The sequence below is a fragment of the Manis javanica genome, chromosome 4, assembly GCF_040802235.1.
Source record: "Manis javanica isolate MJ-LG chromosome 4, MJ_LKY, whole genome shotgun sequence".
In the NCBI taxonomy this organism is placed as follows: domain Eukaryota; kingdom Metazoa; phylum Chordata; class Mammalia; order Pholidota; family Manidae; genus Manis; species Manis javanica.
In genome coordinates this window covers 17,051,297-17,068,636 of record NC_133159.1, presented here as the reverse complement: position 1 = coordinate 17,068,636, position 17,340 = coordinate 17,051,297, and the positions used below count along the sequence as shown (strand labels likewise).

At 36.0% G+C, this 17,340-nt stretch overlaps 1 protein-coding gene across 2 annotated transcripts in view; it reads right to left on the bottom strand.

Annotated features, from left to right (window-relative positions):
• The window catches only part of KDM1A (lysine demethylase 1A), a 60,425-nt gene that overhangs the window by 15,310 nt on the left and 27,775 nt on the right, over positions 1-17,340 (bottom strand). For both annotated transcript variants that reach the window (XM_037017978.2, XM_037017980.2), the window contains 6 exons: positions 12,992-13,125; positions 10,578-10,656; positions 9,765-9,857; positions 8,659-8,765; positions 7,123-7,204; positions 6,228-6,322 (listed from right to left, as the gene is read on the bottom strand). In XM_037017978.2, the coding sequence (XP_036873873.1) occupies positions 6,228-6,322; positions 7,123-7,204; positions 8,659-8,765; positions 9,765-9,857; positions 10,578-10,656; positions 12,992-13,125 (590 nt within the window). The remainder of the gene's footprint in view (positions 1-6,227; positions 6,323-7,122; positions 7,205-8,658; positions 8,766-9,764; positions 9,858-10,577; positions 10,657-12,991; positions 13,126-17,340) is intronic.

Here is a 17,340-nt window from a genome sequence, read left to right as displayed (position 1 = left end):
AGACCAAAATGGGAATGTCAAGGCATAGAATGGGCAAAAGAAAGAGGATTTGGGAGTGAGGGTGGTCAAGGGAGGTGGTATCAGAAAGCAGTGAGAAATAAAGCAAAACTCAATAAAAGAGAAAAGGGAAAACACAACAACAAGAAAACCAATCAAACAAACAAACAAACAAACAAACAAAGCAAAAGAATACTGCCACGTCTGACGGACACCAGGATGATGGGGCTGCATCTCCGGTACACCGTGCTAACTCGAGGCTCTGCCGTGACAAACAGGTGGCAGCCAGGCCCCAGCCACGCTCTGCCTAGTGAAGCAATTATGGGACTGTTGCCAGTGTGAACAGGGAGACCTCTGAAAACCAGATTTCTTCCCATTAACTTTAAAATTCCACTTTGAAATATTTAGAATGTACAGGAAAAAGTAAATACAATTAGTGTCCACTAAGAAACCGATACCGATTGGAAGAAAACCAAAATATTTCTGATATATTTAAACCTCAAATCTGTTTCTAAGATAAAGCTATTTAGATATGTTCTATCTGACATACTCAGACAATGAAAATAACTTTAGCAATCTAAAGGCTACACTAAGCACTCCCTAAATACCTACTTCAGGCAATTTCTTTCCTCTTGGTGAGAACCCCTGGATTTTCTTAGTTCCACAAATAATTAAGGAAAGGAGTTGAAATACTCTAAACACAAGTCACAATTATTTAGATTTACCTGACCTTTGTATTCTAGGTTCTTGAAGTGCATGCTGAGAAAGGAATTCAGCATATTATTGCAAAGGTTAAGCACCATGTTTAAGGGCAGCTGGATTTCTGTATCACAACGGTGAGAATATAGAACAGCAAACTATCAGTTTTTTTGGGGGAAAGGACCTTTGATACAGTTGTCTGGCAAAGAATCAAACAAAAAGGGTATCTCTTGAAACAGATTTTGATTATGACTTTTCAGTCATTTATGTCTCTATGAGAGGCTCCAGATAAATGGTTCCTTCAAGACCAAGAATTTGGTGATTCTCTCGCTGCCCTAAATGGGTTCATTCGTGACAATCTTGGTTTTGTAGCTTATACAGAGCATCCCTGAATATGGTGGGGGGCCATCTGTGTGCCTAGTCCATGCAGAATAAATTCAGGAGAGCCAAGCAACTTTCTGAACAGGGTCACTGATCCTGCAAGGAGTCATCTCAGAGAGAGGAAGACAGTATTCTACCATCACAGACCCTTCAGAAACACTGTCCAACTATCTTCCAGTCTGCATAAATTCTCTAGCAGCAGAGCAGAATGGAGTTAAGTGCACAAAGTTCTAAGATTTAGCTAGGAAAATCTTCAGGAAGAGCAGCATGTGGGAAAAAGCTGTACTGGCCCGAGCTGGCCCACAGAGGCTACTGTCAACCTCCGCCTCGCCCATCGCCATGCATTTCTAGAGTCATGATAAAAATGAAAGATTAAGATTAGCTCTTTTAGTGAGACCTGGAAGAAGAGATCTGTACCTGAAGAGTCTCTAGTTCATAATCCCAAACAGCTAAGGGAATGGGAATAGCTATTATTTTTAGAGGGAGATAAGGACACAAGGTATATATACAATCCAAATAAAATTCAATGTGATTCTATACATGGAGACTGTTGCCTCCCTCTCCCTCTTTTACCTCATAGTCTTTCAGGGGGTGTAAATAACTGACTTCCCTAAAGCAGTGACTAAACTGGTTGGAGAAGGCACACAACAGGTCTAAGGCATTCACTCTAGCAGTTTCTATTACATGTTAGAGATGCTCAGTAAATTCTGGCAAATGAATAAATATAGTTTGGAAAAGCAAAGTAGGTATTATAACTATATATGAGGGGAAAATAACTTTCACAATTTCAGGTATATTAAAGGAAGGCATGAGATTTTTACATTTATAAAAAGCAGTGATTGGCAGTAATGATTTTAAAGGATAGAGAAACACTGCATTAAAGACACCAAACATGCTTCCACAGAGGAGGACAAAAACTGCAAAGGCCAACAGCGCCTGAAGTGTAATAACCGAGGCACTGCTCTACAGGAACACAAGCAAAAAACCTGCTAAGGGATGACAGGCACTGAGTATATCCAATTAATGGTCTTTGTAAGAGACCTGGCACCTGTTACCTTCCAAGTGCTACCTTTCTTCCTCGTAATGGTCAAGCCTATCCCAAGAAAAAAATCAAGACCTGTTTCTCTAAGCAGTTTCTGAGTCTTTAGACTCACGTGGTAATAACATACACATACATGCACTCCCACACTCTCCCAAAAGGAGACAAGAAACCTTGTAATGCGGAATGCCACAACACTGCAGAATTTTTTTTTTTTGGTATCATTAATCTACAATTACATGAGGAACATTATGTTTACTAGACTCCCCCCATCACCAAGTCCCCCACACATACCCCATTAGTCACTGTCCATCAGCGTAGTAAGATGCTGTAGAATCACTACTTGTCTTCTCTGTGTTGTACAGCCCTCTCCGTGCCCCACCCCAACATTAGACATGCTAATCAGAATGCCCCCTTTCTCCCCCCACCCCTTATCCTTCCCTTCCCACCCATCCTCCCCAGTCCCTTTCCCTTTGGTAACTGTTAGTCCATTCTTGGGTTCTGTGAGTCTGCTGCTGTTTGGCTCCTCCAGTTTTTTTCTTTGTTCTTATGCTCCACAGATGAGTGAAATCATTTGGTACTTGTCTTTCTCCACCTGGCTTATTTCACTGAGCATAATACCCTGTAGCTCCATCCAGGTTGTCGCAAATGGTAGGATTTGTTTTCTTCTTATGGCTGAATAATATTCCATTGTGTATATGTACCACATCTTCTTTATCCATTCATCTACTGGTGGACACTTAGGTTGCTTCCATTTTCTTGGCTATTGTAAACAGTGCTGCGATAAACATAGGGGTGCATATGTCTTTTTCAGACTGGGCTGCTGCATTCTTAGGGTAAATTCCTAGGAGTGGAATTCCTGGATCAAATGGTATTTCTATTTTGAGTTTTTTGAGGAACCTCCATGCTGCTTTCCACAATGGTTGAACTAATTTACATTCCCACCCGTGGTGTAGGAGGGTTCATTCTCCTTTCTCCACAACTTTGCCAACATTTGTTGTTTGTCTTTTGGATGGTGGCGATCAGAATTTTATTAAGATACTTTATCATTACTCAGAAAAAGCCAAAAATAAAACTTGAATCTAAAGCCCCCGAGTTACTAGCTGGTGTACAGGAGATGCAGAAAACATTCAGTATTCTCCCTTCTTCCCCACCAATCCTTATTTTCAGTCTCCTCACTGGTGGCTCCCAAATGTTCCTGAAATGTGAATTAACCCTCAACCATCTCCATAGCCAAAGCCCATTACAGCACAGTTCAGTGTAATTCCATTATCAGTCAATCTGATAGCAGCTGCTGTATTAGCTCTGATCATTTTTATAAGCTTGGAAGACACTTCTAAGGATATCCTAGATTAAAACCGAACAGGGAAACCCTGTTTTAGTTGTCCAGAGCCATAATATAAGCCTCCCCTGTGAAAAACAAACACAGAAGCTCAGCACTCTAGCTGCCGATGCAAGACCAGAGAGAAAAAAGAGGTAAACTCAGGGATTCTTGTGATTGTGATTAAACAATAACAAGATAACCCAAAAACTTCCTTTGTGATTTTTTTCCTATAGCAGTTAGACGGCTGGATATGGTGACATGTCCTTAAGACAATATTACAAGTGGTATTTATTTATTTTTATTAAGGTATCACTGATATCCATCTTGTGAAAGTTTCACATGAGCAACATTGTGGTTACTAAATTCACCCATAATATCAAGTCCCCCACAACACCCCGTTGCAGTCACTGTCCATCAGCGTATAAGGTGCTACAGAGTCATTTATAACCGAGTTAACTGTCGGCCTTGTATAGGATGAGAATTAATTTCTATGTACTAACAACAGAACCATCAAATCACCTTCTTTTATACTGAGGTTATTCACAAAGATGGAGGGACACAAAAGCATCTCATTCAAAGGTTTACTGAAGAAAAATCAACGGTTGAGTAAACATCTACTCTAGGTGTGACTTAGAGCCTTCTTAGCGTTAACTATTAAAAGAAAGCTTTCTGAGAAGGAGACTCAGCTGATGCAGTCACACAGGCAGGTAGAGTTGCACCCACTTACCCCTGCCCTACCTTCCTTGAATTATTAGCCAAGAAGAGCAGAATGCATTTGGGAATTTGAGCTGGAATCCTAGGCAATGGATCCTGGTTCTGCACTAATGACCATAACCACCTTAGGCAAACTCAGGTCCGAGCTTTAGATTCTTCCCCTGTAAAACTGAAGAACGAAGCAAATGATCTACTTCGGCTTTAGGTTTCTAAAGCCCAAGAAATATATTTGTAATTAAAAGCATAAATTAATGGGGCTATAAGTTCTTAGTACTTGTCCTGTAAGCCAAAAGCCAGTCTACTGAGCAACAGTTGTTCTAGATTCCTACTCTTAGCTAGACTATTGGGAACATCAAGATACAGAAACATTAACATGCCTTCTTATGTCTGATTAAACTTAGGGCAAGTGGACCTCAAAGCCGCAAAGAATTTTTTCCCAAAGTTGAGCATGCTTAAAGAATCTTCCTATTACTTGGCTACTGCACTAAATATAAACCGACCAATGTAGAGAAATCCTTTAAGGTCAGGTTGAATGACTACTACAAATTCTGTTGGAAAAACACCCCTGCACACAAAATGCTGGAAGCCACACACCAACTAACAGGTATTTACTACAGTGCTGCTCAAAGGGTTGGTCCTGGTGAGATAAAGAGCTCATGACAGAACATAAAATGCACACACCATTGAGAAAGTCTTGCTACCAAAAAAAAAAAAAAAGTCATCATATGGACAGCATGGTTAAATATGTAGTTTATTTACATTCTGACACAAGCTATTTATCTCATCCCACACCAGCAACCGATAGTTTGTTAATGGACTGGCAGCTGGTTGCAAGCCACCCTTGAGGGGAATACTTGTATACCATTTAGAGACAAACGGCTTTAAAAAATGTGTTAAAGCTCATCTAATACCAAGGAAGCAGAAAATTTCCCTGGCTATCTCTACTAGGGAAAATTCCTCTTTATTGTTAGAAAGACTAAATGACCTTGCTCTACATTCAGGGAAATCTAAAGAAAAAAGACTGTCTCAGTGATCTCTGATCTTTGGTTTGGTCTCTGTCACTTCTTTAATAGCCACTTTGGGGGTCTTGTCTCCTTAAATTCAATTCTCTGTATTACTGTCCATCTACTGAAAACACCTCTCTGATCATATCACTTGCCCTGCTCTCGACCCTCAAAGTCCCAAGCTGTAAATCGACCTAGTAAGCTACATTCAGAACCCTAAGCTTTAGCTTCACATCATTCTACCCTCACCAGTGCGATCCCGTCCTCAAAGATCTCATAGATTTAAAACCTTCTGCCTTCAATGCCTTTCCCTCCACAACCACATGCGGAAGTCCTAAGCCACCTTTACAAAAGTCCCCTTCCCTCCCCCACCTGCCCCTTCCACCTCCAGAGACTCTCTCCCTCAGCTCTTCTGTAGCGATTTATCCCTTTCTCTAACCCTTAGCACACTGCCCGTGATTTTGTGTTACTAGTATATATGTATAAGTAATATGGTTGAGGTTGGGTGGGTTTTAATGACACATCATTCCTGATGTTCTTGAGTTCATAAGCTGCCTGAAGTCCCTAGAATTTAAACCCTCTGAAGGCAGAGAAAAAAATCTTCAGTGGTTAGAACAGGGCCCAAATTTTGGCAAATGTTCAATAAGCTGAAGTCATAAAGAACACACAGAGCTAAGCACATGATGGGAGGCACAACACAAAGAATAAAAGAATCAGATGTCAATTCCACTACACGTCTCTTGAGTAGCTGGCCACAGCCAAATAAAAAGACTGACTGTCTAGTTAGCCTTCATTAAGTATCTAAATACCTCAACAGGCATGCAAATTTGCATATATGTGCACCTAAAACCAAAATCATATGCCAAATGTACTTCAATTAAAAAAACTAATGTGCAATAATAATCCCTTTCTGTATAGCTCAGGGTTAAGGAATAATCAGTAGCATCATGTCATCATTTCTATCCTCAATTCGTACTTATATGTGTGAATATTCAGCCACACACTTCCCCCCAATTATCTACAACTGAACTAAAGAAACTCTGAAAAGTTCTGTTTGTCCTAAACTTACAGCTTGTCCATTGGCTTCATAAAGTGGACATTTTTGCTTGATCTTGGCAAGTTCCATATTTACTTGTTTGCTGACCACAGCCATGGGATTCCCTCCTAGAAAAAACTCAAATAATTAAATTCAACATACCTACAAAAAGAGAACAAAAACCTCAAAGCTAAAATATTTTTACTTGGTATTTAAAATACTCAAAGCTTAGGGTATGTTAATTATCAAATAACAAAAAAAATCCGAAGTAAAATAAATATGTAAGATAAGCATAAAGATGGAAACAAAAAATTATATATAATCCCACAGCTTCTATATACTGGTATCATTATACAGGTTAATATATGTAACACACAGGTATGTAACACTTTTATAATACCTAAAGTCATACATAATCCTTCTAGTTAACATGTTATTACAGATCCTTCTAGATTTTATGTGCACAAAATTACATACACACATAAAAGGATAATACATGTATCATTTTATAATCTTTTTTCAATTTAGCAATAAATTGCAGACATTCTTTCTTGTTAATATGGAGCTACATAATTTTTAGTGTGTATATAGTTCTCACTGTGTAATACTTTAATCTTCTAATCTGTCATTTCTAATGTTCTGCTGGGCCATTAAAAATGCCCCAAACACAACATGGTCCACTTGGCTATTTTTGTAGGATAATTTCCTAGAACTGGATCTGCTAGGTCGAAATGTATGTAAAATTTAAACTTTTCATGAATTGGTATATATTTTGGGGAAGACTGTTTGTCAATTTACCTTTCAACAATAAGAACAGTATCCTAAACCAATAAATTTTTAAATTGCGCCCACAGTTTTAAAATTTAAATTTAAACAATCTTACATGCCTCAGACCTTGTACTGCAGCATAAAACTAAGAACTACTTACCAAGACCTGTTACTACCATGGCTCCAAGATCAGCTACATAGTTTCCTTTGCGAAATGTAGCAACTCGTCCACCCACACGATCCTGTTTTTCAGAAATTAAATGGCTAAAATCATCAATTCTATTTTCACGTTAAGAACCTGGCATGGTACTCTTTTATCATTTAAAAAGAAAGGTACAGAGTTTGGACACAAGAAGCAAATGAAGTTTTAACTATGAGGAGTGGTAGATACTGAACATATAAGAGGTATAAAATTAAGCAATGTGAGGTAGAAAACAATTTGACAGCCAGAAGACATATTCAGTCACAGGCATCATTACCTCTCTACCCAACTGTCTCTAATACCACTTAATGTACAGGCTGAGCGAAGGCCACACACCCAGAAAGTGTCTGTCCACAAATTCCAACACTAAATGCCATCTTTTTACCACTGTGTTGTGGCTCTTATCTGCACTCAGCCCCCAAAGTCAGCTGTGAATGATGTGACACACGACTGCCTCTCCAGAGCAGCCCCATGCCCAGGGGCAGAGTGTCTGTCTACTGAGCATGAACTGTGAGTAATACCTCTCATTTCTAAATAGATCCAAGTTTATCCCTACTGACTAGGGATTTTCAAGTATAGGAATCTCTGCTGAGGTGTGGTGGTACTTCAATCATGGATAATACGAAGACTACTCTGTAAACTCCAAACAAACAAAAGCAAAAAAACCCAAAAACCTGAACAATAGACTGAGACTCTACCTGGGTAGGGATTGTAATGACCCATTATTCTTACTGTATTAGTACACAGGATGCAGAAGGCACACAAATGTTTTCTGAATTAATGAGTCAAATATTATTTTTAGTATGAGTATATCAGGAATTATTTAATTTTGATTTCCCATACTCTGACAAGAGTATTAAAAGTTAGCAATCCATAAAAAGCAGTCTGGACTGCACTGTACACCTGAGAAGTGCCTTTTTTTTTTTCATGGTAGAAGGTAATTAAATCTCAAAAATTGTTCATGAAAATAATTTAAATAGCAGCATCCTAACATGATGTTCTTTCTTCCACTCTGTGCCAGCACCCATTTCCTTCTTCAGTTTCCAGTTCTCTCTGTAGGGACTAGTGAATGATAAAGGAACCAATATCTTGGCTTCATCTGTCTCTTCAAGATGGCTGCTGCCTGAAAAGCAACTCATTTTCCTTTCCTAGCAAGCAGGAAACAAACTCACTCTATTCCACTCCTTAAAAAAACTGCCCCCTGCAAAGGATATGGTCCATGAAGGCCCCAAATTTGAAAGTTAACTGCAAGAAACAATAACCTGAAAGTACCTTTTCAAAGGGCGGTATGGATCGTTTACAAATACTGAGCACTTTTCAAAGCTTTACTGTCAAAAATACTTTATCCAATATGAATAACATTACCCAAAATACTTTGAGTATTATACACATCAGTGGTTTAGTTCACGCTGTATGATTCCTTAATTTGCAACAGATAATTCCTTACCATACTTCCATTAGGTCAGGCTCCTAAACCCAAGATAAGATTCTTACCCTGGCCTCCAGAAGTGTGACATCCATTCCGAAACTCTGCAACTGACGAGCCGCTGCCAAGCCTGAGACCCCAGAGCCTATAATAATTACCTTTCCTGTCTTTTTAGCTAAAAGCAACAAACAAAAAAATTAGAATATATTGTTATATCTATAAGAGTTTGTACTGTCATTTTTTATCAGGAAAACCTCTGGGTTCTTAACATGTCATGATGTCTTATAGAGTAAACAATTCAGATAGTTATTTTCAAACTATAGAAACTATCTGAATACAAATTAACAAATATCTGAAAGATATAAACTTTAAGTAAATTCTGCAAATTTATAAATGAAATCCTTCTTAATATTTACTTTCTCATTGTAGTTATGTGCTTCAGTATCTGGCTGTTGGTTTAGTATGAATAATCTTCATTTTGAAGTTTATTACGGCTGGTTTATTATGAATAATTTAAATAGCAGAATAGGATGCTGCTATTTAAATTATTTTCACAAATACACAATTATATTATGACATTTGAGCAGTCAACCTATTTACTCTTAAAGCTGTTTTCAGTTCTATTTCAGACTTTAGTATCCCTTTATAAAGAATTATTAAGGCATCAAAAGTAAATATTATAAACAAATAAGTAAATAAATATATTCTCAAAATACCCATATCTCCTGGATTCCTGGCAGACATTATCCAGACACCAAGAAAGGGGTAAATAGTATTTAAAAAATAAAATGCAACATTTAGCAGTATAAAGAAAGGGGTAAATAGTATTTAAAAATAAAATGCAACATTTAGCAGTATAAAGAACTGGTCAATGTGGGAAAACCTCAAACTTTCTGCTTTCATTATTGACTTTTAAAAATTTTAATAAATTTTATTTTTAATTGATTTTTCTTCAGTTGGAAATTCAGTATCTTTTACTAATTAATTATCAAACCAAAAATTAAAAATTGATGAAAAGAATTATTTTAAATTTGACTTACAAGACAACAAATGGGAATACTCTGATACCAAATAGAGCTTTAGAAATCAAAATAAATTTCTTAAAGCCTCCTAGAAATAAAATATGGCCCTAGAATCATAACTTAACTATGAAATTCACTGGCCATGTCCTTACTTGGGAGGGGTTTTATCCTCTTATAGATGCCGAAGTTGATAAGACCATGCCGCTCTAAATAACTGTGAACTCGATGGACAAGCACAGTATCACCTAGAGAACAAATGAATTTAAAAACATATTTATATTTTTAGCAGTTTAAACAGAAATCTCTTGAACTCTTCTACTTTCCATCATGAAGTCATTTTATACATACACTTTTTCCATAAACTTCAGGTCATGTGACACTTTTAAGAAAAGTGATTCTTAGAACTGTTAGTCCAGTCCAAACTGCTTACCACTTAATTTGGTATTTTTTTAGGAAGAGTTGTCTTTGTTGTATTTTCAAAAATATATGTGGTTTTGGGAGGAGATTTCCACTGCTCTACTCACGCCGCCATCTTGGCTCCGTGGGCTAATTTGGTATTTTTAAGAATGACATTCCATTACAGATGAAATGAAGGACAAAATCAACCTATCTAAAAGCAGTATTATACTCATTTACTTGTTAGAAATTTTATAAGACTTTGCTGGTACTGACTTTGCTGGTACCAAGTGGGAAATGAGAAAGCCAGACAGCCAACCAATCAAATGCCGACAATTTAATCCGTGGATTAAAGCTGGAACACAGGTCAAGGGAAATTATTAACAATCTCTTTTAACTCGTTCACCTGTGAACACCATTTAAAAACCAGAAAAACATCATACACAAAATAGTTTTTTTCTACAAAGCTCATTTTTGCACAGCACAAGTTAAAGATGTAAGTATGAATGAAAAAATTCATTATCAAAGAACAATGAGCCAAAATTAGTCCCACTGAACACACTACTTACTGTTGTAGGGTGCTTCCAACTGTTGGAGAGTAGCCTCAAATGTCAGCTGGATCTTTGGATTATCCAACCACAACTGCAACTGCATTTACATGATAGAAATTTTGTTACACACAAATAGATATGCCATCTGACTACCTCAAGATATTTTTTTCAATTTTAAGGTCCCAAATATGGGTTTTTCCTTTCACCCAGAGTTACACTGCTGAGAAGGAAACTGACGAAGCTAGGAGATACTTAGCTGAAAAAAGAAAAACACCTACTAAACTTGCAAGATCATACCACTGGGTAGGGAGCAACTAAGACTTAAACCTGGGTTACATGACTCCCAAATTGCTGAGTACATTATATCCACAAAATCAAATTGTCAATTTGATATGCTGAGGTGCTAAAGATAACTCCTCAGTTTTTGGCTTGCAAAACTAAATGAGCTGGTATGCCACTCACTGACTGCAGGTCACCGAAAGAAGAGATAATGAATTTAGTTTCAAAATAATCAATAGGAGACAGAATATTGGCATGTAGATACATAACTCTATCCTCTGAGAGTTAAGGTCTGCAGTCATTTGTTTATAGGTGATCACTGAAGCCAAACGCGTAAAAGAGGCCTTGCAGGGAGAAAACAAGGCAGAGAGAAGCAGGTTAAGTTACTTAAGAAGCCAGTTACAACAACCAGGGAGGCAGGAGAAAAGCCAGAATACTGTGTTAAGCTAAGGAAGTTGTGTGCTTAAGAAAGGAGTAGTCAATCATTTCAAATACTGCTGAAAAAACAGTAAGATGAGCAGTGAAAAGTATTATGGTACAATTAATGGGGTCTAACTTGAGTTCTCTTCCAAATGAATGCATATCACTAAAATTTAAACCAACTACATGCCACCATATTTAAGTCTTAGCTAAAAAGTGATAGAAACTGCTCCACAGACAAGTTTCAACAAAGAAATTAATTTGATTATGTGTAAATAAATCCAATTACAAAGACAAAAAACCAATCTATATGCATCCTCTACTTTTCTCTAGCCACTGTCAAAGGAAAATGGAATTCCTCAAGTATATACTGGGCTTCTTACTCCTCAACAAAAGCCTTCTTCCATCCTATAAAATAAAGCTAAGATCATAGATTCTAATTCAACCAACTGTAGTTTTAAAATCTGGAAGCAGAAGATGTAGTTTAAGATGAGAAAACTGATACAATTTTTACACGAGATAATGATTTATTAAGTTCCTGGTCACTGGAAACAAATTAGAGAAAATGGAGGTCAACATACATCCACCACTCAAATTCAAGTAAAAACTGAAAACTCCCCTAAGATGAAACCAAAAAAATGAGTTTTGTCTAAAAAGTTTACTTAGATCAAATGTTGATATGATACACACAGAAGCTTATCCAATTTTGAACACATTCCCATTCACTTGAAAAAAAAATCACCATTTTTTCTACACACACACACAAAAAACAAAAAAACAAAAAAAAACCCCTATATTCTGTACTACTAAAACCCAGTATAACCCACCACTCACTCTAAATGACATTTAACAACCCAAACTTGGCAGTGGTTTTGCAATCTAATAGCCAAAATAAAGTAGTGATGCCTAAAAAGCAGACATGCTAAAATGTCTGAGCTATATTCAAAATAGCTGAAATTACAACATAAATTTCTTCTACTCTGTATCACCCTAGAGTACAATGAATATGTTCAGAATGGTACCTTGCCCTCCTGTACTTTATGGCTAAGGAATTTCTGATAAATAAGGACATGAAAGAAAAATTCAGAGAAGAAATTCAAATGACTAATACGTGTGGGGAAAAAAAAAGTCTAAGTAATCAAAGTGGAAAATAAATGAAATGTTTTTGATCTATTATAGCAGCACAGACTGTCATCCTTTTAATAACAAAAAGAGGGCAGAGCAATGCGAGTGTCAATTGGTTTACAGCTTCTCTGGGAAGCAATCTGACAATATGGATCAAAACTTAAAAAATGTTTATACTTTTTGACAAGGCAATTTCCTTCTAAAATTCTATCATAAGGAAATAACCAGAAATAGAGAATGTATGAAAAAAAGCTGTTCAGAGCTTAATTATAAGGCAAGAATGGACATTTAAATGCCCAACAGTTAAAGTATGATCCAAATGTCAGACAAGATATTATACAGACATTAAAATCAATCATTTAGCCAGAGGAGGAAGTTGAACCAGATGAACAGAAGAATAAGGGTTTCTCTTATCCTGGGAAGGAAAGACAAAGTGATTATTTAAAAAGTATATTTAAAAAAACTAATTTTTAACAATGGTTATCTTTGAGTAATAGTATTAAAGACAATTTAAAATTCTTCCCTTTCTATTTTTCTCCTATATGCTCTATAAAAATAATATGCACTTTTAACAATCCAGGTGGAAAAAAGCTAAGACGGAAACTTACTGTGCGGTTTCTAATGAATAGAAAAACCTTCTGGGTCTGCTGTGGTCCACTGATGATATCTGGAAAACAGGCTGCTTCTTGAGAAGTCATTCGGTCATGGGGAAGTCTACTTTGGAAAGCTGCACCCTCCACACCTAGCAAAGAATACAAAACTAGGGATCATGATCATACCTCAAACTCCTTTTTTGCCTGAAGAACCTCTGTAAAGCTTTGCCTCATTCACAGACTGATCTCACCTCCTTTGCTCAAAATCTGAAACACCCCCAGAATTTAGTGACTCTTTGGGTGCAACATTCCAAAAAGTAGTTCACTAATGAGTGAAACAATGTACCTTATAAAATATAAGGCATTTAGAGTATTTTCTTCATCCACAAAATAACTTTATAATATTGGAAGACACTAATTAAAATTAGCATCACTGATAGTGAAAATACAGTACCAGGTAAGCAAAAGAGGCTATGGACTGAAAAACACAATCACATGCCTTTTTTTAGGATTACAGCATGGAACATGAGGAGGAGTTTAACGTTGGTTTAATAACCAACAGTAAGAAATACGTGATCTTATCAATGGTATCATTATTAGCTCTCATATTCCAATGCTGGACACAGTGAGAGAATTTAGCAGACTACAGTGATGAGACAGAAGAAAGCAAGAGTTTACCCTACCTGGCAGAGACTTTAGAAATGCTTTATTATTTATTGCAAGTAAAATATGTTACTGTATATACTATATAGTACATATACATACTGTGTATACATATCTTATATACTACAAGTAAAATATGTTATCTTGAAACTCTTAAAATTGTATGCTAAATTCATATTTCTATAAGCTAGTGGATAAGGACATCTTTATAAGATGTCTTTAGAAGTACACTTAACATATATTTTACCTGCATTTCTAAGATCATCTTATAAAGATATCCTTAGCCACCAGCTTATGAAAACATCAAGACACATTTAAAGAGTTTCAGAAATAAAATACCATTGAAATAATTATATCAGATATCCATATTTAATCATTTTAAAGCACATGAAACAAGAGGTTGGAAGCATTAATAATGGAAGCAAAATTCAAGGAAAGGCATTAGTAAGATTAGGAGAATAAAAAGAACAAAGCAGGAAAAGATACAATTTAGAAAATTACAGCTAAGCTACTAAGTTGTTTCCAAAGACATTCAAACACGACCCAGAAAAAAAGAACAGTTAACAAGAGATCAAGCAAAAATGCCTAATGCTGATATGGACTGCACACATTAAGAAAGACTGTTCTTGGAGACATGGAGAAAAATCTAACCGGCCACAGCCAAAAACAAGGGCACAAATACTATGCTCACATTACTAAATTAAACCAACAATCCTCATATTTAATGAATCCCTACCTAAAATTAAAGACTGTCACAATAATTAATTATTCCTTAAGGAAAAAAATAACCAGTTAAGAGTCATACTTTCAGTGGAGCATGAAATTTAGTCAAGAAAAGAAGACATGCTATCAGGTGTGTAAATCACTTCAGTGAAAATTTTCTGAAACTATATAGCTTTGATGTCCCCAGTTCCCCCATATCAAAATAAATGAACAAACTGTATAACCTAAAAAGCAAATCAAGACCCAAAACATATCACATTATAAGGATTACCTACACAATAATTCTAAGTATTTCAACCAAATTTCTCTTAATAGGTTATCTCTTGGTATGGTTCATGAGTGCATTCAATAACAAGAAAACTGGTGAACTCTATAAACTCTTATTCTCCCTCCCCAAAAATGGGGTAGTTTTCTTTCTTAGCTATATTATCCTGTATGTTTAGTAAGTAGTCACTGAACATCAATCCTACTACAAAATATTGTCAATGTCAGTCAGGAAAACCATGCAGGAAAATAAGACACAGAATTTCATATTACCTTTGGCTCCTCATTCCAAGTATTCTTACCATCAAAAATCACTAATATAGTTAGCAACTTCGGGAATCTTTAGAATATATAACAATTAAGTTTTACTTATGTAAGTCACTTGGCAGTGTTAAAGTACCTTTAAATCAAACACCAAAAGTTTAACAAAAGGAATCTAAAGGAGCCAGAAGTTGTGACATTAATGTATATGTGGAATAATATCCTTCTCCATCTCCATCTTCTATGTAACATCTAGAAAAACTTATTGTTAAATATTTTATCAATTTTTACAAATGAAAAATACTTCTAAAAATTCTCAGTAATTATTTCCTTCCTTTTGGTTTTTAGGGATGAAGTGACAACCATACAAGATAGATCTAAAGTTTCTCATAGAAACAAAAAACATGTTAATTTGGAACCTAAACTGTTTAAAAGCTAAATCAAAGCATCCTTTTTATAGGATATTTCCAAAATGAATTTAGTAGACCACTCAGGATAACCTAATTCATAAATGTCTCCTTTGGAGAGAAACACTTAAAAGAATATAATTGACTTAATAATATCCTTATTAAAAGGAAGTACTAGTAGTACATATAATTCACAAGTAATTTACACTTGCTCTGGAATATAGTTTTATACTTTGCCTTTTGTGTCACGTAACAGAATCTGATATTCTGGAAATTTAGAATGCTTCTAAGATACCATCTTAATTTTTTAAAAGCCCCAAGGCTGCCTATATATCAATCTTGTTCTCTGTTCAATTCCTCTTTCTCACCACTTCTCACAGGAAATTCCAGCATCAACTTTCAAAATAAAGTCAGGCTAAAGCAGAACTGCCCTTCCATAATGCGACTGGCTCACACTTTCTCTGAAACATAGTAAAAACAGTTCAGCATTTAAGGGAGTAGACTTTTCTGGATAGATCAGTTAGAGAGGCAAAAGGGAGATGGGGCTGGGAGGTGAGGATACAGGCCCTCTATTTCATTAAATAATTTCCCCTGAGTCTGATATGATACAGGCAGCACCTTGGGTAGAGTTAGTTAACAGAGATATAAAAATTAACAGAAAAAAAGGCTTCCATGAGAGTTACCTGCCTTTGTTTCTCTTTTTTTCCCATAAAGTATATAAACTATAACTAGACTCTAGATGAACAGTGAAAAAAAAGGCTGACATGATCTACATACAAAGGCTACTTAACATTAGTTAACTATAGATGTACCATATCCAGTCCCATGATAGTTTAAAAATAAAAAGAATAAAGAAAGGGGAGAGGAGAGAAAAAGAAAAAATAAAAAGAATCATGATTTCTTAAGCTTCATATTTTTTATTTTTAGGGTAAACACACACACTTTAAATGATTCTATGAGGAGGTTGTAAGGAATAGTTTATGAATAAGAAATAAGACCTCTGGGTTCTCACTCCCTCTACTGTTGGTGTTTCTCTGGTCAAGTCATTTAACTCTGTTTCAGGTATTAATTCATAATCAGGGTGATAAATTATCATCTGTTTGAAGGCAGGAAACTAGACAAGAGACCTCAAGTCCTCTTCTAACTTTGAAGATTTAGGATGTATATACCAACCTGAGGTATATTTTAAGAAGTTAAGATAAGATCCTGGTCCCAAGACACACTCATGAGAGTCGTTTGGCTTTTAAGAGAAGAATGTTGATCACTTACAAAGCACATGTTTCTAACTCTCATCATTTCACAAATGCATGCTGCTGAACATGATAAAGATCTGAAAGAGATCTTGAAGGGTTCAGAATAGCCACCACCACTCCTGGAAACACTTAAAAACTCACGTTTTACTAATATAAAGTCAGTAGCACCACAGCATTATATGAAAATCTGCTTTTACTTTCAGCAACACAAGGTATAATTTACTTAAGCAAGAGTAAATTTATTTACATAAAAACAAAACAAAAAGCAACAAGAAAACTCAATTTCCAAGTGTTAACCTCTAAAGGCTACCCTGGATCCTCAACAGTTCCAAGGAAGATCCAATTGTGCTCATTTGATGAAAAGCATCCTTGAAGTTTTGTCTGCCGTAGATACAGACTCCGAAAGAGGACTTTAACTCCTCTAAGATAACCATGCACTGATTTTCAACCTGCAATCCTTGGGACAGCATTTAAAGAGGTCTGCTTCTAACATTCTGGATCCCGTAAGTACTAATTTCTGTATTAATACTGAAATATCTTTGATCCAAGAGAGTACATACAAATATTTCCTGGACCTGCTATACACAAACTGCAGTAGACAAATCATTTTAAATTAGACTCAATAGCTGAAAAGTGACAAACTCCATAAGTGAAGTAGTACCTGCGCCAATTCTACCAAAATGTATATATAAACTAACTTTGAGCACTTCCACAACAACATCCTTTAAGAGGCAAAGGATGAAATCCAGACATACTATTCTGGATCCTGGAACAAACTTTAACTGTTCCAAAT